The sequence below is a fragment of the Cervus canadensis genome, chromosome 14 (genome assembly GCF_019320065.1).
Source record: "Cervus canadensis isolate Bull #8, Minnesota chromosome 14, ASM1932006v1, whole genome shotgun sequence".
NCBI classification, from domain to species: Eukaryota; Metazoa; Chordata; class Mammalia; order Artiodactyla; family Cervidae; genus Cervus; species Cervus canadensis.
Window position 1 is genome coordinate 25,760,005 of NC_057399.1, and position 26,214 is coordinate 25,786,218.

At 42.9% G+C, this 26,214-nt stretch overlaps 1 protein-coding gene across 13 annotated transcripts in view; it reads left to right on the top strand.

The window, feature by feature from the left end:
• The window catches only part of TRPM3 (transient receptor potential cation channel subfamily M member 3), a 936,946-nt gene that overhangs the window by 861,922 nt on the left and 48,810 nt on the right, over nucleotides 1-26,214 (top strand). For all 13 annotated transcript variants that reach the window (XR_006272993.1, XR_006272994.1, XM_043487226.1 and 10 more), the window contains 3 exons: nucleotides 250-378; nucleotides 5,030-5,281; nucleotides 10,849-11,023. Coding sequence is in view for 11 of the 13 variants with exons in the window: in XM_043487226.1 (XP_043343161.1) it covers nucleotides 250-378; nucleotides 5,030-5,281; nucleotides 10,849-11,023 (556 nt within the window). In the remaining 2 variants the exon portion in view is untranslated. The remainder of the gene's footprint in view (nucleotides 1-249; nucleotides 379-5,029; nucleotides 5,282-10,848; nucleotides 11,024-26,214) is intronic.

Here is a 26,214-nt window from a genome sequence, read left to right on the forward strand (position 1 = left end):
ACACATTGGTACAAGCAGAATGTGGGGACCCGAGACATGCAAGGTTCAAAAGGAAGATTGAATATCAATTATTTCAAATATTATAGTCTTTTAAAATTCTCTCGATAGTTGAGCCCCTAGAAGTTCATTTCATCGTGAATAACTAGCCCTGCTTGCTGACCTTGGTGTGTCCTGCTGCATAGCGTCCTTGCCCAAGGGCACGGCTCCCAGGTCTTCGCAGCCAGAGCACTGTATTGTGTTTCCTTACAGCTGGCGTACATCGGATACTTGATGCTGTTCAACTATATCGTGCTAGTGAAGATGGAGCGCTGGCCTTCTACCCAGGAATGGATCGTCATTTCCTATATTTTCACCCTGGGAATAGAAAAGATGAGAGAGGTAACGACTTTCCTAAAAGAAAACAGAGGAGAAAGACAGTGGTTAGTTACCTCTGTGAATGGAGGGGAGTAAGGAAGGTTGGGGTCCAAATTAAGCTGGAAACAATTTCTCTAATGCTGCCACAGAAATAAGGGACTTGGTTTCGGCCACTACAGACAAACCTGGGAGGCTTCAGGGTGTGTTTATAAGATTGTCACGTCACATATGCTTGGGATCTAACCTGTATTTTCTGGAGCATCACTCTTGCCCCAAGAAACCTCCAGCTGTCTTCAACACTGTTTACACCTCCCTTTCCTCATCTTGATAAATGTGACTTTTAAATTTTTTTTCTACTTAAAAAATTTGTTTTTTATCTTTGAATTTTCCACTTTTAATTCCCATTGAAACCCCTTACTCTGGGTCTTTTTGGACCCAGTCTACCAATACCTATGATTCTGCAAATGCATTTCAGCAGCTCCAGGATGAACTATGCCTTTGTTAATTTATTCCCTAGCTTATTCCTTCTCAACATTTCTTATCCCCCTGCTGGGCAATAGCCTACCAGCCCCCCGCAAAATGAGCATATTTCTTGTCCTTCAGGTTGAGGGTGTGGGTCTCTCTCTTCTCTCCCTCATTTCATAGCATTAAAGAAGCCATCAAAATGCCACCCTATGTGACGTACTTGAATTCAAGGGTAACCTTGGGCCATCAGATTCAGAGCCTTTATAATAAATGCAGTCAAGCAGGAGTCCACCAGAGGGCTCTGCAACCCTGCCCAACAGGCTCCCAGAGCTGGTTCCCAAGTCCACAGGGATGTCAAGCTTGTGCAGTGAGATTCCTCTGCATTTCCCCCTGAAACTAGTCAGCTGGAGAGGCTTTTTCTGGAAGAATTACTCCCTGTCAAGTCCACTGCATTCTCAAGAGCTCTACTTGCTGTACTATAGTCAGTGGGAAAATATATTGGGCCCCATAGAAAAAATAATTCTTCCAAACCCACAAATTCACCCTTGCCTTCATTACTGCTGCTTGCTGCTAAATTGCTTCTGTTGTTTCAACTCTTTGCGACCCCATGGGCTGTAGCCTGCCAGGCTCCTCTGTCCATGGGATTCTCCAGGCAAGAATACTGGAGTGGGTTGCTATGCCTCCATCAAGGGATCTTCCCAACCCAGGGATCAAACCCATAATCTGTTATGTCTCCTGCATTGGCAGGTGGGTTCTTTACCTCTAGCGCCACCTGGGAAGTCCCTGCCTTCATTGCTAAGTCAGGTTAAAAGGGCCTTACTATCAGGGCTAAAATGTTCTCCTCCAAGAAAAAGTAGGATCATTTTTTAAAATATGTATAAATAGTTAAGAGCCCTTCCCTTGGGTTTTTAAACTACCTTGGGATATTTAAATTCTAGCCATCATGCCCCCATTTTGAGAGTCCTATTTTATAAGGAACAGGATTTTTGTTGCTGTTGTTAACGGATGCCTGTCTACTCTCAGGCTTTCCCATTCATAATGCCTTCCACTTCCTGACCAGTGTTGTGTATTCCCCACTTGTAAACTGAAAACAGTAATAAATTCGCTGTGGTCTTTGTGTAGCTCTCTGGGAACTGAGGCCGCTACTGCTAAGGGCTCTGATGCTGTGAAGAGCCAGCTTGCTGGCTTTGTGATTTAAAGCCTTAGATGCATATTCCTTCCCCATGATAAGCAGAAAAGGGAAAGGCTAGAGCAGGAGATTGGAATCTCTCCAGGGACTAGACTGGAAGAAGACAGGGAGCAGTCTGTACTCCACGGACTGTTCTGGAAGAAGCTGCCAAGCCGGCGGCCTGCCAGGAATCTCCAGGCTGGCTATCCATTTCTCCTGAGGCGGCATATAACAGCAGGGAGGGCAGAGCCTGGAGCCCGGGGTCAGCAGGGGGCCAACCAAGAGCCCTTGTTTCCGAGGCAGCTGTGGGGCGGGAGGCGCTGACCACCTAAGGATCTGACCTTTTCCTCTTCGGCCCCGGGAGGTTGCCCCTCGGCCCACGTGCTTGAATCCATTAAGAAATGCTCAGGCGCCGAGGGTCCCGCCTTGTGCCACCTCGCAGTCAGCACGCAGGCCCTGCAGGCCTCAGACGCAAGAGCCTGGAAACGGGGAAAGTCTGTAGGCTTCTGCGCCTCCTGGGACCTACAAGGAGGGCTTTGTGGTTTCACGTTCTGCCAAGCCCTTCCCGGCACCACATTCTTCCGCGCGGAGTCAGCCCAGCAAGCCGGGTGATCCCGTAACAGCACGTAACTGCTGCGCCGCGCGGGTGCTCATCCTTCCCCTGGGGCCTCCTCCGGCCACTTGTACGGGGGATGATGCAGCTGTGAAGGCGTCCCTCTCCACAGCTGTGGGAACTAAGACTCGGGGATTGAGCAAATTTTCTGCATCCCACAGCTGTAAAAGAGAGCTGGGTCTTAAACCAGACTGGCCCAGCCTTAGGCCCACCCTGCCCGTGGTTACAAACTGGGACGCTCCCTGGATCCCAGGGATCCTAAGAGAGGCCTCACCTCATGCACTCTGCTTTTATCTGTTTCTCTGTTGAGATGTCACAAAGATACTTTCACTGTTTTTTAAAAAATATTTTGCTACAAACCTTAAGAGAGTGTGGGCCAAGGGTTAGAGAAACTCTTTAAGACATTCCCGAACCCCTTAGGACGCCTACAGGAGCACACACACTGATTTTGCCTAGTTAAGATGGAGGGGGGATGGGGAATTCCAACTGCAACAGGAATTCCTCAAGGACAGGACAGTGACTCCCAATCTGTGGTCAGCAGCATGACCTGGGAGCTTTTAGAAATGTACATCCTCAGGCCCGGGATCAGACACATGAAAGCAGAAACTCCAAGGGTGGGGCTCAGGCAACTGCTTTCACCAGCCCTCCAGGTGATTCCAGTGCATGCTGAGGGCTAGGGGTTTAGGAATAAGGTACTCGAAGAATGAAGCTACCAGGGAGGTCCTGGTATCTTGCTCAGCCTTTCAAGCTCCAGTCTTGACTTACTAAGACCACCCTTCCTTACACTTCAGGCCAAGGTAAGCTACTAAAGTCATTGTGAAGATTCAGATCAATAGCTGCAAATGAAACCTGTCCCATCTTTGCACTCCCTTCTTTGAGAGATCCTGAACTGGGAAAGGGGTGGGTCATGGCTTGAAGAGGTGGAAATCTCAGAGAGTAACACAAATGATTCATGAAGGTAGCCCTGCTACATAGCTTCATGAGGTTCCTCACATCCTGTGGTACAGAATGGGTAGTAACTCCTGCTATCCAGCTGTGCATTTCATAGAGTAAGGAGCAGCAAAAAGTCCCCTCTGGATTTAAGATAAATCAGAATACCACCCAGCAGTTAAGATATACAAGGAAGTGGATAGTTACTATGGGGTATCTGTGCAACAGTCAGTCAGGCAGCCAATAACTATTTCTTGAGTGTCTCTTATGTAGCAGGCCCTAGGGAACAAAGGGTCTGTCCTCAAAGTTTATAGTTATAGATGAGAGATCAATGGATATTGAGAGGAATGCATGGATGGATGATAGCTAGTTAGCTAGACCAGCATGTATGTACACACATATATACATGTATGAGGAAGCTTTTCAGTGAGGGAAAAAAATCTTCAAAAAATAAGTAGGCTAATTGACTTGGGGATGTGGAGACCACTGCAAGGAAGGTGGTCAAGAAAGTTCTTCTAGGAGGGGGAAATAGGGGAGACCTTGAGTATAAGCAGTCACCAGACGTGTAAAAATCAGGGAGAAGAAAATGCCCAACAGAAGGAACAAGTGCAAGTGTCCTGAATGTAGAATGGATTTGTCATCTTAAGAGCAGACCATGATGACCTCAGAGCAGGGAACAGGGAGAATATGGTGGGATGTTAAATGAGGCCACCATAAAGAATTTGGATCTTTCTGTATTTGTAATGGAAGCCATCAAAAGGCTTAAGTGTTCTGTTACCACAGTTTGCTCCAGTTTTGCCGTTATTCATCCATCTCTCATGTCTCTCTCTATCTTTTAAATTGAGGCTTAATTCACCAGTAAGAAAATGAACAACTCATAAGGGTACAGCTTGATTCATTTTTACCTACCTATACAAGTGTGTGATCACCACCCAGATCATGGCTTAGGCTTTTAAAGGTCTTTCTGTGTGCTGCTCAGAGGCTGGCTAGGCAACAGTGATGGCCAGGATACCAGTGAGAAGGCTATTGCAGTCATCTGGGCGATGGGATGGGGCTTAGGAGAGGATGACAGCAGCGGAGGTAGTGAGATGAGGTCGCACTAGGTTGTATTTGGGAACAGAGCTGATATGTTGATGTAGAGGACATGGGTGTGAAAGAGGGGAGTGAAGGAATCCTCCTAAGTTAGTGGCCTGAGTAACTCAACATGGTGATACTGTTTACTGAGATGGAGAAGGATTTTGGAGATTTGCAGGGTATTAGGAATCAATAATTTTATAGCGAAACTCTAATGTGTGTCAGGATTGTAAGGCATCCTAAAGGATCAAACTTACTGCTTATGTATGACTGAGCTAAGCTTAGGTCATCCAGAGCCTCTTGAATAGATACAGGTAGACAGAAAAAAAGTTACTAATGTTGGCTAACAGACCAAGCACTTTCCAACTGGGCTGAAAATGTAGACAGAAATCAAACCTAACCTCGCTCTCTTTCCTGACTTTTAGATTTTGATGTCAGAGCCAGGAAAGTTGCTGCAAAAAGTGAAGGTGTGGTTGCAAGAGTACTGGAATGTCACAGACCTCATAGCGATCCTTCTGTTCTCTGTTGGAATGATTCTTCGTCTCCAAGACCAACCCTTCAGGAGTGATGGGAGGGTCATCTATTGTGTGAACATCATTTATTGGTACATTCGTCTATTAGACATCTTCGGCGTGAACAAGTATTTGGGCCCATATGTGATGATGATTGGAAAAATGGTAAGCAGGGTCCTCTGATTCCATGTTATAAGCTCTCAGAGGAGGAGTGATTATCATCGGAAGAGGGAAATCATTCATTTGGGCCTGCCATCGCTGCGTGAGACAGCCCTGGAGGTGTTTTATTTTTTAATTCCTTTCACGTGTTCAGAAGTTTGACTTCATCTGTATACATAACCGGAGAATTCACACTCACTCACTCACTGACAAATAAACATCATCTATTTTGTGCCAGGCACCTGAGTGGGAATTGAGTATATAAAGATCCTCATTCAGTGAGATAGATGATGAGAGAAAGAGAGTGTAACTACCATATGGTGTGAGAATGCTGTAACAGAGATTGCAATGTATAAAATGTATAAAACGCCGCAGGGACGTAAAAGGTTGATCAGAGAAGGCTTCATGTGGAGGTTACATTTTAGCTGGATATTGGAGAAGATATGGATATCTACTCTCATCATTTAACAGATTTCTTTTTTCTTAATGAAGTTCTAGAAAAATGTCTTCTCTGTACATAGACGGAAGAAAAACCAATTTAAGATGAGATGAACTATGTTGAATCTGAGTTGAACATTAAGTTCTGTCAATATATCATGTGTTTTGTTACATTACTAGCAAATGATGTGTTAAAAACTAAGTTCCAGAATGATATTCCTACTTATTCTAAAAAGAATCCCAAGTGCCAACCTAATATGCTTCCCCACATATGGCTTTGGACTTGTTCCAATTTCCCTGGACCATACACTAATTTCTAGACTTTCTCCATAAAGGCTGAGCACTCACAGGACAGCATTAGTGTGAATCTAAAAATGTACCAGTAAATCAGCTCCCTCTCCAAACTCAGAAGAGGAAGAATCAGAACCTGATGAAACTGGGTACTTTATCAGTTAAACCATACACCTCACACAAAGAGAAGGAGAATTTGAATCTAAAAGGGAAGGGTTATGAGACCTTGAACTAGTTATTTAACAGCTTTTTGAGATGCAGTTTAGTCATTTCCAAGTAGTTATAATAAATGCAAATCTCATAAGTTTGCAGTGATACTTAGAAATAACACATGTTAAGTGACCAACTGTGTCTGATTCACAGTAGGAAGTTGATAAACTGTATCTTTTATCATTGTTAAAGTACAATGGAAAAACTGAGCATACTTATTTGCTCCATTCCTAATCCTTTTGAACAAAAGCTTGGTGTTTGTAATACCAGCATTGTTTACGGAGAATATCACAAAGCCCATTCTATAGTGGAAAAACTTGAATTCAGTAGTGAAAGCAAAAGCCACTCAGTTGTGTCCAACTCTCTGCAACCGCATGGACTATATAGTCCATGGAATTCTCCAGGCAAGAATACTGGAGTGGGTAGCCTTTCCCTTCTCCAGGGTATCTTCCCAACCCAGGGATCAAGCCCAGGTCTACCGCATTGCAGGCAGTTTCTTTACCAGCTGAGCCACAAGGGAAGCCCAAGAATACTGGAGTGGGCCGCTTATTTATTTTTTAATTGGAGGATCATTAATGAATTCAGTAAGCTTGAGTTAATTAACCTCCAATTAAAAAAAAAAAACTTTAGTTACTTACCCAAAACTGAATCCCAGTTCCTTTCAGAGGTTTTTGACTAGAAAACAAATCTGTATCTTATTATATAACATTACCTCTTATATCATTGTGCTGTAGTATTGAATTTGAGATGATGGTGAAAATTTCCACATCTAAAAGCAGAGTCTCCACCTCGTTTATGGGAGAGGTTTAGGAGACAGAATCTGTTGGTTCTCCACACAGTTTATATATAACAACATGTAGATGTATGAATTTTCTGGACAGAGGGGACAAGGTTCTATGAGATTGTCAAATATATTTTCAAATGTACCCAATGAAAGTGAAGAACAGCTGCAAAATTAAGCCAAGTTTTCTCGACCTTGACACTATTGCTGCTTTGGACTAGATAATTCTTTGTTGGGGGTGGGGTGGGCTGTCCCGTGCATCATAGCATGTTTAGCAGCATCCTTGGCCTCTACCCCCGGGTGCCAGTGATATGCGTGTGCATGAGCACATGCACATGTGTGTATGCACATACACACACACACAACAACAACAAAAACATTTCCATATATTGCTATATGTTCCCTGCAGAGCACGTTACCGTCTGTTGAGAACCACTGCATTATGCAAATACATTATCTGATGGGTTGTTTTTCCTAATTGATCATTACCTTATTTCAGTAAATAGAATTAGGAAGGACTCAAACCAGGTGCATTACTCTTAAGAGGTTGGGTCACATGTAAATACTTGAAATAACTAAAGTCACTCTAATGCCCCACATTTATTTTAAAATTCATCTCTGTCTTTTTTAATAATGACATAATTATTTCCCCAGTTTTGATAAGAATGAAACCTTACCATGGAGTGAGCAAGAGAGATGTACTGCATTTTTCTACATTCTAACTTATTCTTGACTAGTTAGTGAAATCATTCATAAGTAGAAAATGAGTATTTTGGGGGACTTTGTTGTCTTTCTAGGGCTTTTACGATAACTAGCACAGTAATTGAGCCACTGATCCAGAAGATAGGTAAACTATGTCTATAGAATTATCAGTGAGCCAGGTGGACTGCCAGAGTGGAAGCTTAACAAAACATGCCTAGATATGATTATCCCAAAAGCCCTTATTTAATATTAAGCAGTGAAGTAACTTACCTGGTCCAGGCACAGCTGAGGGCAGCTAAGGTACTTGGACTCAACACTGGTTCAGTATGATTCCAACTGATCTTCAGCTCTAGAATCACCTAATAGGGCATATTCCACTTCTCAGTAGTTCTCTAAAGCCTAGTCCTAAGTTCACTTATGTAATGTGGATAAAAACAACAAAAATAGGTATCATTTACTATGCACCAAATACCATGTCAGACATGTCAATCATCATTACAACCCCATGAAATAGGCTTTAGTTTATTCATCTCACAATTAACAGACTAAAGCTGAGCAAGAAACAAAGGCTTCACACTCCTCTCTCACTCCACACCATGACCTTTTTTCAATTCTAATAATAATAATAATACATTAACTTTTACCAAGAACTACCCACATTGTGTTTCACACATTATATCATTTAATCCTTACAAAAATAGTATGCATCATTACTGTTATGATTATTATCCCTACTTTACAAATTAAAAGAAAAAAACCGAGACCAAGCAACATGCCCAAGATCACCTAGTTGTTCTTGCTAGCAGAGCCAAGGTGAGGACTCACGTATTCTGACACCTGAGGACATGCTTAACCACTGCAGTATATGCTCTCCTCTATACAACCCAACCGAAGGATGCGTAAAAGAATGAGAGATGATCAGCACTCTTCATATTGAACCAACTGGACAATTTTGGTTTAAAAGCAGAAGCCAGACCCAGTTCTCACTCATAATGTCTTGTTTCTGCAGTTCACTCCAACAGATATCAGTATTTATATGGAAGCTATGGCGCCTTTGAAATATGTGAAGTTGAGTGTTTGAGAACAGTGTGTGTTTGATTGTTTTGACCTTTTGAATAGGTATTGCGATCAAGCTGAATGGAAACAGTCCTGAGAAATTAGATTAGAACAGTTGCTGTATTTACTGGCTGAATTTTCTTGGATCAAACTAGGTCCTAAATCTCATAAGTAAACACCTTCCTCTCCCCACCCACCTTTTAATCAGTCTAAATAAACATAACAGAAAAGACCCCTTTGTGCTTTTTCATTAATAGAACTTTTTGTAAATAAATGATGAAAGAATTTTGCAAGATAAGAGAGAGGGGATGAGAAACGGACCCATGTTTCCTATTAAAACTGCTGACTTGCTCATTTTAAGAGAGTTCTGAGGCTACTAAGTTGTGAAAAGAACAACTAACTAGCATATATTTTTAAGGACAGTGAACAGATATGAATGAACATCAAATTTTGAGATATTTAGTTTCAAAGTCAGACAGTAGTTGAGAGATTTTGAAGTTGCCTTGCAAGTTGATTAATTAACCTAAAATGTATTGAGCCCCTAGTGTCCTGAGGCCTACAGGAAGGCTGTAATGTTTTAATTCCAGTAACTGGCACCATGGAATGTATCCTTGCAAAATGAAATTCAAAACTAATTTAAAGCCTTCATTGCCGCTGATAAAATTATCATCAGTCTTTCTTTGTGGATGGGCATTCCTTCAGGAAACTTGATATCCAAGAGAAGACAGTCTTTTGTATTAGGTGGTTTTATGCAAGGGATAGAAACCAGTCTCCTACTAACTTAAACCCAGGAGGGATGACTTGATTTACAGCAGGGCATGATGAAACTACTGCACCCAGGCCCCCAACCACCGTCACAACTCACTGTCTCCTTCCCTGGAATACCTGCCTCATTCACTCTGATCTGTTTCCCCAGTGGGAAACAGCCTTGGACACTCAGAATTCACTTTATTACAGAGACAGCAAGGGAGCTTCTCTCCCCACTTCAGTTTAAACGAATCCAAAGAAAAGATTCTGGTTGGCCTATCTTGTGTCACATCCCTACCTCCTGTCACTGTTGCCAGACAGCAAGTTACCGTGATTGACCCGGCCTGGAAAAGACACCTACATTTAGGGCCAAAATGGGTGGGAAAAACAAAAAACTGTTTCTGAAAGAAGGAGGCAATGGGTTCTGGCCAGGCAAAATAATAGTTATTGCATCCTCATCTATTTTCGGTGATAAAAGGAAAGTAATTTGGCATATGAGAAACAGATTCCAGATAACATGTATCATGAAAACAAGCAAAAAAGAAAGAAAGAAAGAGGAACAAGAGATAGCATTGTACTTGAATGGAGTCCAGTACAAGTCAAGAATTTTATGAACTTGTCAAGATGAAAATCCAGCATTTCAACAGCAAGCACAGAAATAGGCCATTAGGCTACCTGATTCTAATTCCTACACAAAACACCCTCTGTAACTGATAGGATACAATGCAGAAGAAAGAGCAGAAAGAGTGGTTCTCTGAGAGACTGGTTTGTGGTAGAAAACTGTGCAATGAGGTGGGGCCAAAAGAGTAAGGCAGTTTAAGATGGATATTTGGGTTGTCTGAGTCTTGTTTACAAATAATTATTCTCGTGGGCTTTTTAGCTCTTGATAAGCCTTTCAGAATTTGGAAAATTTACAGCATGGCAATAGTTGTCAAAATAATTCAACTATCCCAGTTCCAACTTTGCTAAGAAGAAAGAGACCCAGCAAGGACTTTTGTCTTTCCCAGGACCAGAAAAAATGTTAGTAATGCATTCACAGGCTCAAGCTTCTGTGTCATATGACTCTAATGCCTAGTCACGACTAGGTCCCACAGAAAACAATGGAAGATGACGGGGTTCCATTGTACATGTGCTTTCTGTTTTTAAATGATTTTCTTAGTAACTGATAAGAGTTGTTGGACATTGGTTTCAGTAGACCAAGTGGTTACCTGATCGCAGCTCCCTATCTCAACATCCCTTATCAGCAGTCTCAAAAGTGAACCAAGTTTTCCATCAGTGTCCGCATCACAGGAATACTCAGTCATTCTGGTTTTCTTTTGTTTCTCCCTCTGCTTCCCCCTGCTTCCAGATGATAGACATGATGTACTTTGTCATCATTATGCTGGTGGTGCTCATGAGTTTTGGGGTCGCCAGGCAAGCCATTCTCTTTCCCAATGAGGAGCCATCATGGAAACTGGCCAAGAACATCTTCTACATGCCCTACTGGATGATTTATGGGGAAGTGTTTGCGGACCAGATAGACCGTAAGCAAGTTTATGATTCTCATACACCAAAGTCAGGTATTTAACTTTAATTGGGTCATATCTTTTCCAAGTTCATTTGTTTGTTCTCAATAAATGGCTCAAGATAGAGGACTGATTCCTAGCTTGCTATCTTGGAGGGAAAAAAACAATTATAGAAGGTGAATATACAATTTTAGCAAAGTAGTCTTTGGGTGTTTTTTCAGGTATGTCCTTCCTGTGACATCTGGTGTGCCAAATTTGACCAAGAATGAACCATTTTAAAAGATCTAAATTCCTTGGGGATTCAAAATCCTGGGGCCATGTGTTGAATATTTCAATATTAAAAGTATATTATATCATTACCCCCCCATCCCTATCCTAGCCTTTAAAAAATAAATTCCTTGGGTTTGACTTCAGAACAAATAAACAATTCTCAATTTCACCATCAGAATTCAAGAGTGAGGGCAAACATCTGCATGGTGTTTTCCTTGCACTGGAAACTATTCTCCAGCTTCTTTTCCCGCTGTCTTAAATTATGTGCTATTGAGACTCAAAAGAAGCTAGTATTCATTGCCTGGAAGTATGGAAAATGCCTTAGGTTATGAACTGAGTTGCTTGCTTATAAATGCCAGAAAAAAAAAAAGTAGTATCTATATCATGAAGTGACTCATTGTGGGGAGTGAGTGCCAGCAGGCCCCTGATGCTTCATGCCCTAATAGATGCTGATTCTCTGTAATAAACACCCTTCTTGTACAGGGCTTAAAGATAGTTGTATCCTATGAGTCTGTTCCAGCATTTTATTTGGACCAAATGTCAGGGCACACCAAGCACTGGGAAATTATTTGGGAAGAAAGCTTCAGAAAAGAAGTATCTTTCATTGTGGAGGAGTTGAATCCCAGGAGCAACCATTTCTCATTTTCCCTGAGGAGTTTAGCTCTAGAAATAACATCCTTCCAACATTGTTGAATTAACATTTTTCTTACATTTTTTGCTAACAGGCCAGCCACCTGAGCTCTGGACTGTGGACACAGATTCGAGTTATATAACTAGATAGTATAGCTTATTAAGAATAGGAGCAAAAACTAGTCGGCATCCCCCAACACCCACCCCTGCCAGTTTTAGGTAGGACTAAGACTAGGAAGATAAGGACAAATGACCTAAAAGAGTGAGTCCTACAGGCCTGTGAAGAGTATGTGTACAATAGCCACAGAACACACTAGTCTGTCATTCTCTCCTCCATGATGCGTTTTGAACAAATACTCTTTTCTTCTCAAAATGAGTTATCTGAGGCAAGAAGGTTTTTTTGGAACACCTAATTGGAACAAATACCCATTGCATGAGACTTAGCCAACTCACTGAACAAAAATTCTAACTCCATCTCCCAGTTGGAATATCTTTGACAATGTGCAGCCTTCACCAAGACAGCTTTCCAGGGACTGGGAAAAACTCTTTTGAATTCATTCTTTCAAATGGTCCCGAAAAGCAACATAACACTTGAAAGCCCACCTGTGATCATTCTTCTCAGCAATTAAAGGTACTATTTTTCCCCAACAATTTGCTTTTCCACTTACATTATTTTGCTTTTCCTATCTCTCCGTTCTTCCCCTAAATGAGATTAAGCCCCATAGGTCTGTTGACAATGTGACATTTTGGGATGGGAGAAAGGGGGAGGTATAGGTGTGCTTTATGAGTGAGATTCTGTCCGTCCGTCTACAAGTGGCCATTTATTGATGTTGTACTATGAATGGAGCCTAGTGCAACAAACACCACCATTTGGCTGAATCAGAGGATCTATTATTGTTATTTTAAAGAAGGGCTGATTGTAGTTTAGAACTTGAAAAAACCCTGGAGGTGGAAGTGTGGTGTTTTGTGTGAGTGAAGTATGAAAATAGATGTGCCACAGTGTTGATTAGACCTGTGATGCCCTATGTGTGTGAGAATAAATTTCTACCCTGTATCCTACATACCCCAGTATGTAGCCAACCCAGCCTTGGATGGATGCAACCTTCATGACTCCCTTCCCGCAACTACTTACCTTTTGTTTCGATGTTCTGAGATTGGCCGCAGTAGCAGCCGCTGTTCTAAGCTAAATCAGCCAGTTTATTGTCTAGAGTGCTAAAGAGTATTTGTCCTTTCTCAAATGGGTGTAGAAGGCCGCCTCCAAATCTGTCATTAAATTTGGCCTATGTCATTGAATATCCCTGTCCTCTAAATGATTTGATTTGCATGTTGTGGCACTGAGTGGGCCCGAGAGAGATTGGGTGACAGCCCCCCCCGTCACCCAGAACCGCCCAGGAGATGCAGTCCCGAGCTGTTTGAGAAAGGCACGAATCGTTTATGCTGCCCTGCGGCGTCTCACCTCCCCTCTGTGCCGTGTCCAGGTTGGTTTGTGAAGCATGTGTTCAGGCTAACTGGGTCCCACGTCCACCTGGACTGCCAGGGCCCACCAGCCCCGTGCTGTGGACCTGCCCTATGGGGGCCTCTCCAAGGGCTGCTCATTCTTGCTCACCTTCTCAGAGGGACTCATTTGTAACATAATGCACGTGCTCCGTGTCTAACTCCTTGTTTTTAGCTGTGAAAGTGCTGAAGCCATTTCATATTGCAGAAATAATCTTTCTTCATTGGAGTGAATGTATTATATGTCGTTGTATAATGGGGGCCACAGGGTCGGGGGGAGGTTATTAACATCTGTCCCGTACCTCAGAAGGGAGGACAACTTTAAATGCCCTCACTTCTGGGAAACAGTGTTACCCAACTACAGATTTTTAAAATACATTTCATTTTTTTCTTGTAGTTTGTCCTAAACCCAGAGAATATCAATAAGGCCAAAAAAAGCTAGAATGACACTTCTAAGGTTACTTTCCAAATGTGCTTAAAGACTAAAAAGAAAAAGAGGGGGAAAAAAAAAAGAGTGTACATTCCCAAAATGACTTTTCACCTCTAAGCCAGGTTGGATGAACACAAATGATAGCCCAGCCTTAATCTCAATTTATCGTTAGTTTAGCAGCTGAAACATTTGCTTTGGTGTTGAGAGCAGAAGTGAGTGTAAGAACATGATTGGAAACAGCAGATAATAAAACTCAGGAGAGGAGGGTGACAATCTGCTCTGTCTAGACAGCTTTGCCAAACACCCTGATTAACTGATGGGGGTTGAACTTGCCGTCATTGTCTGATTGGTTGTTTTTTTTTAATAGCCCTAAATCATCTCAGGTGTCTATGTTTTATATACTAGCTCTCTAAGACCCAATCTATGGGCTACCATGAGGGAATTTGGACTCTGGGTTGCTAAAAGTATTGCTACCGAATGATGGCATCCTTCTGGGCCTCTCATTAAATGAACCCTGTTGCGTGGCTTCTGAGAGCTGGTCAGGATCCCACTGGAGCCTGAGGGGAGAAAAACATTTAAGAGAAGAGAAGGTGCAGAATAAATTTTCAGCACATTCATTCCAAGGCTGGGGCAAAGCTAAAATTAGATGGATTCTAGCCATCTGAGAAATCTGGTTCTACGTTTTGGTGTGTGAGGTGCTTGGAAATACACCTTTATTGGCAGAGAAAATGGGGTGTCTCTGGCTTCCTCAAGTCTCTGAATGAATGAGACTTCCCTTTATTTACAGGGCATCCTTGTGTTGTGTGCTGTACACACAGATTCTCCAGGCTGTACCAGGGCAGGGGGAAAATGAATCATGCTCTTGAATGCATTAAATCAGTATCTAAATTTAGTCCTTCTTTCTGTCTCTCTGAGTATTTTCACAAGTTTGGTTAGTAATGCGAAAGCAGAATGTCCAAAACTTACTTTCTACCATGACAACTTATTATTTGGTCGTTTCTAGTCACCCCAAATTAACTATCCAACCTACTTAATGCATAGATCACATTTTTTTTTCTTTTATTGCGTAAGGCCTTTCCATCTGAAATTAATAGGTTATCTGGAGTAAGAGGGATTTTTGTGCTATCATTTTGGTTTGGTTTTGCTCATTTATTTATTTACTATTTAAAAAAAAAAAGCCTCTGTAGGCTTGTTGTCTGTGTGGTATTGACTGGATTTAAAGTGTTGCTTTTGTCATGAAACAAGGAGTGTGTATATGCATGTACAGTTCAAACATTCTCCTGTATTACTTTTCTGTCTCAAATTATTCATTGCTCATTTCAGGTGTGGAAATTAGGATAGCACAAGGCCAGTCTCTAAAATATGCCTGCTGTGGCGAAGCTCAGAACGGCAAGAACAGAGAGGGTGGCTATTGTTAAAAGTTTCACTCCAGTTCTGGAAACTCGGGGCTGTGCGTGTGTTTGGTATTGGGGACTGACCTTGACTAATGAATTCAGAGCACGCTAATGCCTGACAGCTATAGCATGGGGAGTGTTGCCTGACCAAAGAAAGGATTTTGGAAGAGACAAACTTGAGCCAAAGCCAACTTTTGGGAAAGGGGGGAATTGTTTTGCTGGCTTTTGCTTTTACAAATTGCTAAGGAAGCAAGCCAGTATGAGGCACCACCCCCATTTTCCATCCCTGAAAGTCACCTTACACTCCAGAGAATCCCCACCCGACTTGTTTACTAATACAAACTGAGGCTTAGCAGCCTTACAAACAGCGGAACTATCTGCAGACAGGCCGTTGTGATGAAATTCCGTTGACATTATGACCAGCATTTGTTCCACTGTCATCAGACTGACTTTAGCCTTTGCTCACAGCTCAGGCTCCATTTTTAATTTGTTCATTCTTGATTCCGTGGAATCCACTGTATCTGTTCAATGGATATTTATTTTATTCCTACTGTGAACTGAACATCTAGATACAGAGATGCGTGTGGCAGAGACATTGTCCTCAAGGAGTTTGCAGTCCGGAGAGGCAGACTAACATGGTCAGTATACATGGGGATGGAGCCCCAAAGAGCAAGTAGCCAGTTCTTCCTGAGGTGAAAGGAGGGGCACAGTAGAGGAACCCTCGCAGAGTGGGAAGGTTGAACTGAACCCGGAAATATAAGTAGATATTTGCTAGGCAGATGGGAGCAGGGGGTGTGAAGGAGAAGAATGACATTCCAAACTGAGACTTAGCGTGGAAAGTTCCAGGCTCAGCAGGTAATTTAATACAGCTGATGCAGGGTGAGAGGCAGGAGGCAGGAAGCAGGACAGATGGGTCTGAAGAGAGACAAGAGCGTCAATTTTAGAGGAGGTGTGCCTCATGCTCAGGGTAGTACCATGCTCTGATACAAGTTTTAGTTGAAGCTATCAAGCAAAATGTAAACGGTCCATAAAAGGGATGGAGATGGGAGCTGGGAGGACCTTAGCTAATATAGTTGCAGTTGGGATGGAGAAGATAGGCAGCAGGAAACTTCAGGAAGGTCAGTTCAGAAGGACCAGGGCAGAGTCAGATGGTGCAGAAAGTGGGAGTGCAAGAAGCGGATGAGAATTTAAGGTGGAGGAGTTGAAGTTCACTCCAAGGTCTCTGGCTTAGTGTGACCAGGGCTGTCACATACTGAGATAGAGGACCCAGGAGGAGGACCTTTGGGGGGAAGGGGATCTGTTTACTTGGGGTTAGACGGAGCTTGAAGTTTCCATGGCAATGTGAGGAAAATCATGAAGAAGACTATTTTGTCTGTAGAGCTCTGGAGCTAAGTAGAAAGAGCTGGATTGGAGATACAGATTTGGGGATCGAGAATATAATGACCTGTCAAAGCCACGGAAGCAAGTAAGCTTTCCAAGGAGCACAGTAGAGAAGGCCAGAGCAGAACACTGAGAATGCGGGAGTCAGCAGTGCAAGAGAAGAGTGCAATTAAGTGGGTATTTAAGAGTCCGTTCAGTTAGATATTTAGGGAATCACTGGTGACTTTAGCTAGAGAATTTTCCTTTCAGTGGGGAGGGCAAAAATCAATTAAAGTGATTTAAGAGTAAATGAGTAGCAAGGCAAAGCATTTACCAGGGAAAAGTGAGGAAGAGAAGTGTTTTGTATATATGGGGGAGTGGTGTCAATGAAGTGAGGCTTGGCAAAGAAAAAGTATTGTTTTGTAATCACCTCTTGGGAAAGTCACTGACTCAGAACCTATCAAAGAATTGCTTAGGGCCACCTCTTTGCATAGTTCAGTTGTCTGTTTTCTCAGTCAAAACTCAGCAGCCCAGATCAGGAAAAACAAATAGCTGGATTAAGTCAAGATTGAAGCTTTGTTTTGCCAATATAGCAAAAATAAAGGGGCCTAGGGATTTTGAAGAAGCTTGCAAGGATTCTTAAAGTTATGCATTATGAACTCTAAGATGGAGGGTGAAGAAAATAAAGGTACAATGTTGGTAAGTACGTCCAAATTAAAAAAAGTAATCGAAGGACTAGACTTCTAGCCTGAACACCAAGTATTCTGAGAACTAAGGTTCCTCAGAGTAGTGACGATAAGATGCTGTGGTCAGAGAATGGCAAACTTGTACTAAGGTGGGACATTTAGGATAATGATAAAATCTAAGAGTGGCTATAAGAATGGGTTCCAGGATACACTGGAATTGAGGTCCTGTATAGCAAAGCTAGATTCTTCTGTGTTTGTCACTACAGGTACTGAAGTGTCCATACTAATGACACAAGATGGAGTAGACAGGAGACTTTGAGCAGGATGACCTGAAACTCAAGGGAGCAAGGGCTTTTTGCACAAAAGTGAAAATCAGTGGTTTAGAAGAGGCAAAGTATCAGTGAGAATGCAGACAGGACTTATGGGAACCTCACTGGCAGATGAGCAGAAATGTGTGATTTCCATTTGAGAAGGTTACAGGGAGGTGTCTTCCTGCAAAAGCATTTTAGCTAAGGCAAGAAAATGTGGTATAAGAAAGCAGGAGTCTGTGTTCAGTGGTAAGGGTCTTCCAGAAAGCTCTGGGGAAAGGGAGAAATAGAAAAATTCAGTGGGCAGAAAGCCCAACATCTTATGAAGACAATAGCATAAGGCAGGATAGTTAAGCGGAAGAGTTTGCATTGCAAAAAATAGAGATTGTGGGTAAGAAATGGTTGTGAGAATAATATTTCCAGATTGAGGCAGCTGGAGACCAGAGCCTGGTAGCATAAGAGGCAGATGAGGATGATGAGATCTAGTCTCATAGATAGACAAGAGTGACCATTGCTCAGGTTTCCAAGATTGTGTTGGAGACAAATTATTCTGGTGTGCAAGGAGTGGGTATGGCTCCTAGGCCACAGGTGCAGATGCTGCCAGAAAAATCAACTGTATTTTTATTACAATTCTGCTTATTTCTATTTTACATACCTACCCTGTTACACTAGGGGGAAATTATGACCTCAGGATCACCCCTCTTTACTTTCCCTGAGGTAGATTAATGTGGGGGTGGGTCAGGTTGTAGTTTTGAGTCATCGTCTACACATGTCCACACAGTTTGCTGCTAAAATGTCCATTATACTCATCACTGTGCAAATCTAGTTGACTTTTGAGGTCTTCCCACAGTCTCAAATCCTAGACACTTTCTCCCTCTGGGACTCTGCTACCCCAACTGAGCTGCCAGGAAGACCATGTAACCTGAACCTACGAAGCACTTGCAAACTGGCATCCACTCTGAAACAGCCTCACATGTGTGCATAGACACACATTTCTCTCCTTTTCCCTCCAGTCTTGCTCCTGCCAGAACACTTTCACCTGTTTCCTAGATTCTCCTTTCTGTTGCCCATTCTGTTGTATATATATACATTACATATACATATACATATACATATTGGAAAAGGGCATGGCAGCCCACTCCGGTATTCTTGCCTAGAGAATCCCATGGACAGAATAGCCTGACAGGCTACAGTCCATAGGGTTACAAAGAGTCAGACATAACTGAAGCAACTCAGCATGCATACCTATACATATACATATAATATACATGCTTGAAAGTGCAGAGAGCTTATACATCTGAACCACAAAAGCAACCAGAGACTTGAAGGCTGTCTCTGGGTTGTGCCTTGCAACCCTTCCTTCCCTGATTCAGAGCCAATACCTGCTTGCAAGGCAAGCAGGAAAAATGAGTGAGTATTTCAGAATGCTATCCCCCACATTGATTTAACCATCTTGTAACGAAAAACAGGATGCCCCAAAGAAAAATAAACTTCTTGGCGCCAGGCATGCTAGCTGTAATCTCTGTGTTTCAAAGGGAGGATTGTGTGTGAAGGGGTCATGATCTACGTCATAATAAATCATCTCACAATATTGCTGTGGGATTTCCCAAGTTCTCAGCATGGTAGTAGGTCTTATAAGTTCTTTCAGACTAGCCCTGTCCTAGAATCTTCTGTGATAGTGGAACTGATATAGACCTGCACTTTTCATCACATATGGCTAGTGGGCCCTTGACATGTGGCCAGTGTGAAGGAAGTTTTAATTTAAAGGGCTGTGTGTTGCTAATGGCCACCCTACTGGACAGCACATTCTAGTATATAAAAGTCCTACAGAACACCAGCTCTGTGAGAGCCGGGAACACATCTGCCTTCTTCTCTGCTGTAGCCTCAGCATCTCAAACTGTGTCTGGCACACACACAAAAAAATAGCTCAGAAAATAGTTGATGCATGAAATAAACCCCTTAATGTAAGGACTAGAAAGAGAGTAAGGTTGTTCTCTGCTTTACACAGTTTCAAAAAGAAGATTTCAATGATACATAATGGAATTTGAAATGTTTCAATTGAGAGGTTGAAAAAGTTACATTTTATTAAACAAGAATGTAAAATTTGGGTGAATTAAATGTAGTGATCATGGATTCATACTTCAAACACACACACACACAGAAAGTAAACTTAGCTGGGATCCTAGAGTTGATAACTTCCTGCAGTGTAGCTGAATTTGTATTCAAGAAGAGAATTGCAGCCACATTTAAGAAGTATTTGTTGAACAAGTCATCATTCTAGACTCTGTGCAGAGATGGAATGTTGGATAGCAGAAGAGAGGACAGAGGGGGCAAGACCAGAAGAAAGGGGGGAAGGACGGGAGGGCGGTCAGGCCACTTGTTGTTGGGGGCCCCTGAGGAGGGAAGACAGAGCTGTGTGAGCCTAGCGGTGGGACCGGATGAGGTCAGAGCAGAACCCCTGCCAATTCTGTGCTGTACCACACTGGAGGTGGTTGCCATGCATCCCGTAACAACGGCCCTTTCCACAGGCGCAGCGTTCCGACCAGACGCACCGAGGCAGATGGCTGGTTTCTACTCAGAGCAGAGCAGAGCACATCCCGTCTGATAACGTGGCAAGATTTTAACTGATGTTTATTAACAACAACAGAAAATTAGACTGACCTCCACACAGGTTAACTATTAGCAGACAGTCCCAGCAAGATTCACATGTTAATTGTTTTTTCTCAAATGTGACAAGATAAACCTGCAGCCTCAGTAAGGAAGCGAGGAGGGGGGAAGAAAGGTGCTCAAGATCTTTTACAAGATACTGTCCAGTGGAGCGTAGAGCTTCCTGCCATTAGATTTCAGACTCTGTCTGGCAAGTGAAGTTTGACTGAATTGCTTGGCATTCAGCCAGATATTTGGTGTCTAGAATATCAGGCCTGAAGTTAAGATGAGGACATGCTTTGCAGAAGACCCCTATAACTTAAGGTCAGACGCAGAATTTTGAGTCTTTGCCATGATGACACACTCAGTTCAAGTAGATGACATCCACTGATGAGTTAAAACTAGAGGGGGCTACTTCTTGATCTGGGTCATCATTATGTTTTAGCAGGATGTCATTGTCACAGTGTAATATAAAAAGGAATAAAGCAGACATCCTGCTATCACATTTTCCATATTCTACTTAGAATGGGTTCATTCATTCAGTGACATTTACTGAGCACTTCTGTGGGCCACATACATTACTGCTTTGGCTTTGAAAAATGTCTAATGGAGATGACTGACAAGTAAACAAATCAATACATATTTCCATGGAGATGATGTTTAAGGACTTGGCTCAAAGGAAAGAAAATACTTTCATTTGAGGTGGGCGGGTGTGAGTGGGATGTGAAGCAGAGAAAAACAAGGGAAGGCAAAGTACAGCCAGAGAAATTCTCCTGGAGGTTAACAGTTAAGCTGGATCATAAAGGGTATTAAGAGTTTCCCAGACAGATCATAAGAGGGCATTCCAGACAGAGAGACCATTGTGCACACAGCTCGGGAGAGATGGCGAGGCATCCACGAAGAGAGCAGAGCAGTGAGACGCCCTCCCTGGACCAGTCAGTTAGGGTTAGTGACCCCTACGAGGTGCTCCCAAGCCTCCTCTACCTACCCTGGCTTGATGTATGACACCGTATTGGTTTTTTCTTCTTTCTTGTGTGTATCTCCCCACTGGACTCTATGCATGTTGAGAGGGTGAAGGCCACAATTTGTGTGCATCTTTTCCACCATATTTGAGTGAATGAATGGAGAAGAGGTTAGAAAGGCAGGTTGTAAAGCCTTTGTATGTTAGGCCAAGAAGTTTGAATCTTTCCTGATGGGAAATGCACAGTTTACCTTGTGTGGAGCTCGTTTATGAGTTAAAGCTCCAGTTTATGGAATTTGCACATTGTGAATGTCAAGTGGTGATACTGTGGTTGGAAAATACACAACCATGATACCCATTTCAGGGAAGTTAGATGAGCCATAGAAAAACCTTTTGTTCCAAAATGTGTTTTAAAAAAGAAGTAGCAAAGAGTCAAAATATCATCCCCTGAGTAGGTTAAATCTACTGGCTCTTCTGTTGGTGTGAAATATTTGAATCTTTCATCTTAACTGCCCCCCCAAAGTAGCTGAAATCAGCATTCAGGGGAGGAAAGTTAAAGTGGGGGCAGGTAATGAAACAGATGGCTCCAGCGGGAAAGGCAGACTTTGAGCAGCCAGAGGGCTTCATGAGGCGGCTCTGTGCCTGGAGGGCAAAGTGAGATGGGTGTGGGGACATTCAGAAAGAGAGGTGGTGGCAAAAACAGCTATGCCTACCTTGCAGTTTTGCCAAGGGCCCTAGCAGTTGCCCAGCTTGCCTCCAAAAAGTCTTCTATGCTGTCTGCAATAAATTGCTGATGCCTGAATTTAAATATCAGGACTACTTGAAGGTCTAAAAAGCCTCAGGCTCCCCTAGTTCAGGCTGCAGGTGCTGGAGTTCCCCACTCTAGCTTCTCCAGTTCGGTCGGGTTTCTTCTCATCTACAACCTGGCTCTCCCTGTGAGAGGATTAACAGGTATACTAGAGAGGAAGGAAGAGAGAAAAGGAGTCGCATGCATTCAGGTACCACCCTCTCTCACCTTCTCCTTTAGTTCATCCTTCGTTTATCTTCAGGTCTGTTAAAAGTCTACTTCCCAGGAAACTCAAGGTTCAAACAGCCCCAGGAAAGCCAGCAGAAGCTAGAATACCCTCAGAGAAGTTTTTTTGTGACCACAGAATCTCCCACCGTTAAGTCTGCACCACTCGTTCTCAACCAGGAACAACTCACCCCGACCCCACTCTCGCCCCAGGGGACAGTTAGCGCCGCTTGGACGTGGCCTTGTGTGTCACAACTCAAAAGACGCTACTGGCATCTAGTGGTAGAGGCCAGGGATGCTCCTACCCAGGACAGCCTCCTAACCAAAAAAAATCATCCAACCCAAAATGTCGGTAGTGCCGAGGCTGAGGAAACCTTGTCTATCAGAACTCAAAATTCATCTTGTTATTGTTGCTCCTCAAAGAAAAATGGTACAAGGTAGCTAGTTGCCATCAACATCTGCAAAGTCCTAAAGGACAGATCTGAGAAGATCCCAGGTCCTCACATCCTGATGCCAGGAACATAGTGTTCTAGGCCCCCATCTGCCATCCCTTACAGGGTTTCTCAACATCACTCTGCGCTCTGCTCACTCATTTGATCTTCAGACCAGAGACCAAGTTCGGACATCATGCAATTATGGTGTCAGAGTAGTCAACATGATAAGCCACGTTTAGCAAGGCCCCATCTCCTGTTCTTGGGGACCAGTTTTGAATGGAATAAATCTAGCTACCACGGCAATGAAGAATGAGGAAAACCCAGAGGCCTTACCCGTGGTTCACAATTCACTAAATATTTTGCTGATCCAGGTAGAGACTGACAAACTTCAAAACTTCCCAAGTTTGTATCTGAGAGATGCCAGTGGTTTTTTCAATAGGAAAGCAACATCCTGCATGACTAGAGAAAGTGACCTGAGTGACCTTGGAAGTCCTGTGAAATTGTCCAGTTCAACCAGTCCAGCTCATCATCTGGGATGGAGGAGGAAGGAGAACCATACTCCCCATGAGCAGACTGAGTAGGTACAGCTACTGGCCAACTTAACACCACGGGACCGGATCCAAAACCATTTTAAAATATTTGCTGCAGCCAGTGATTCTCTCCTGAGTAGACCACAGGATCCAGCTTTACAAAATCACAGTCCTTGAAGCAAAGGAATGGAGTCTCTGGTGTGCCCTTTTTAATATTCTGAACAAGGGCTTTATAAGTAAAATGCCACTGTGAACTGAGTGTGCACCAGGAAAGCCAGTTGCTGACAAGAACTTCAAAGTCAAGGATGCCACCTGAGGAACGTAGCGTTCAACAGCCAGAGGAACTGTGTATGGCGTGTGCGGTTCTATCATACAGCGAGTACTTGAATATACAGGGCGGGGACACCTCCATCAAACAGGCCAGGCACTAAAAGACGAGATTCTTTTCAGTGGATTTAAGATTATACAACCTTTCAGGAGTCTACATGAGAGAACCAAGTGTCGAAGATGTCACTGCTCTTTGAAAATTGTACAGCAGCTGCATTTAAGCAGATTGTACCAAATATAAGGATGCCTGAGTTCTTCATTAGCTGTCAAGTGTATTACAAAGGCTGTGTCATGAAATTCATGGGTTTTCTTCTGACATTTCCAGGCAAAGGGAAGTCAGTTAACATTTGCTGAGATTCTGTTACAATGGCTGGCACCAGTCCAGGCTCAGGATATTCTGAAACCTGCTGAATCCTGATTTACTCTTAGTGTACAGAAAGAGTAGAGATTAAGTAAATTCCTTATGGTGCACAGCCAGGTTGGTAGAGGCAGAATTGGAACCCAGGACTGTCTAACTCCTAAGTCAGTGCTCTCATCTCTACATTGTAACAGAAGGCTGCTTCCATTTGATTCCACAGCTCTCTCTTCTCCTCCACACCCCGCTCCACTGACTGGACCATAGTTATGCATTTATTTACCTAGAAACTACTTATCAAGTGCCCTACTTGGCCCTGGAGAGAAAGTGGTGCACAAGAGAGATCTCATCTTTCCCTTAATGGGAATTACATTCTCCTGAGGGCAGGTGAGAGGTAGATAGTAAACAAATAAATACTTTGGGAGTAGCAATAGGTTCCATAAAGAGAAGGTCATGGAGTCATTGGGGTGAGGATTCAGGGTACAATTTAGCATAGAATGGGAAAGACCTTGAAGAGATGTTTGTACTAAAATATGAATGATGAAAACCCAGGTTGCAAGAACCGGGGAAAGAACATTCCAAACGGAGCAGAAACGACAAAAGCCATGATGTGGTAGGAATGATCTAGTTGTGTTTAACTAGGATCAGAAAGAATGCCTGTGTGACTGGAGTTTAAGACGTAAAGCAGCTCAAGTTTGTATAATACATTTTGGTGGAAATCCTGGGTTCGAATGTGTGATTTAACTCTAGGTTGTTGTTCAGTTGCTAAGTCATGTCCGACCTTTTGCGACCCCATGAACTGCAGCATGCCAGGCTTCTCTGTCTGTCACTGTCTCCCTGAGTTCACTCAAACTCATGTCCATTGAGTCAGTGATGCCATCCAACCATCTCATCCTCTTTCGCCCTCTTCTCCTCCTGCTCTCAATCTTTCCCAGCATCAGGATCTTTTCCAGTGAGTCTGTTCTTCACATCAGGTGGCCAAAGTATTGGACCTTCAGCTTCAGCATCAGTCCTCCCAATGAATATTCAGGACTGATTTCCTTTAGGATTGACTGGTTGGATATCTTTGCAGTCCAAGGGACTCTCAAGAGTCTTCTCCATCACCCCAGTTCCAAAGCATCAATTCTTTGACACTCAGTCTTCTTTATGGTCCAGCTCTCACATCCACACATGACTGTTGGAAAAACCATAGCTTTAACTATATGGACCTTTGACGCAAAGTGATGTCTCTGCTTTTTAAAACACTGTCTAGGATTGACATATACCTGTTCTTCCAAGGAGCAAGCGTCTTTAATTTCATGGCTGCAGTCACCGTCTGCATTGATTTCGGAGCCCAAGAAAATGAAATCTGACACTGTTTACACATTCTCCCCCTCTATTTGCCATGGAAGTGATAAGGACCAGATGCCATCATCTTCATTTTTGGAATTTTGAGTTTTAAACCAGCTTTTTCACGCTCCTCTTTCACTGTCATCAAGAGGCTCCTTAGTTCCTCTTCACTTTCTGCCATTCAAGTGGTATCATCTGCATGTCTGAGATTTGTTATTTCTTCCAGCAATCTTGATTCCAGCTTGTGAGTCATCTAGCCTGGCATTTCACATGATGTACTCTACATATAAGTTAAATAAGCAGTGATAATATACAGCCTTGACGTACTTCTTTCCCAATTTGGAACCAGTCTGTTGTTCTATATCCAGTTCTAACTGTTGCTTCTTATCCTGCATACAGCTTTCTCAGGAAGCAGGTAAGGTAGTCTAGTATTCCCATTCTCTTTGAGAATATTCCATAGTTTGTTGTGATCTATGCAGTCAAAGGTTTTAGCATAGTCAAGGAAGCCAAAGTAGATTTCTTTTTGGAATTCCCTTGTTTTTTCTATGATCCAGCATATGTTGGCAATTTGATCTCTGGTTCCTCTGCCTTTTCTAAATCCAGCTTGTACATCTGGAAATTCTAGGTTAGGGGCTGGATTTAAGAACAGATCAGCAACTCTGTAATAATTCAGAAACCAGCCCACCATCATATGCTGATAGGAGGGTAGAGAATCTTCCAGAAGCCAGTGGCTTCCAGAATCAGGAAAGGAGCCACCCTTTCGCCTCACTGAAGGGTTCCCTCAACACTGGGATGGTGGTACTGTGGATGCTCTCAAAAACACCCATCATGAATGAATTAGACACCCACATGGAAAACTCACTATACTTCCCAAGAGGAAATTTACCTGTCTTTGTGAGTGTGTCAGATGGCCTCCATCATCAAAACTGTGAACATCTTAGTAACATAAACAAGGATACACACCTATAAATGAGACGTGCTCACAGATGGGTCAGAAGATTACAAATTGTGAAGAGGCAGATAAAAAATGTTAGCTGTGAGAAA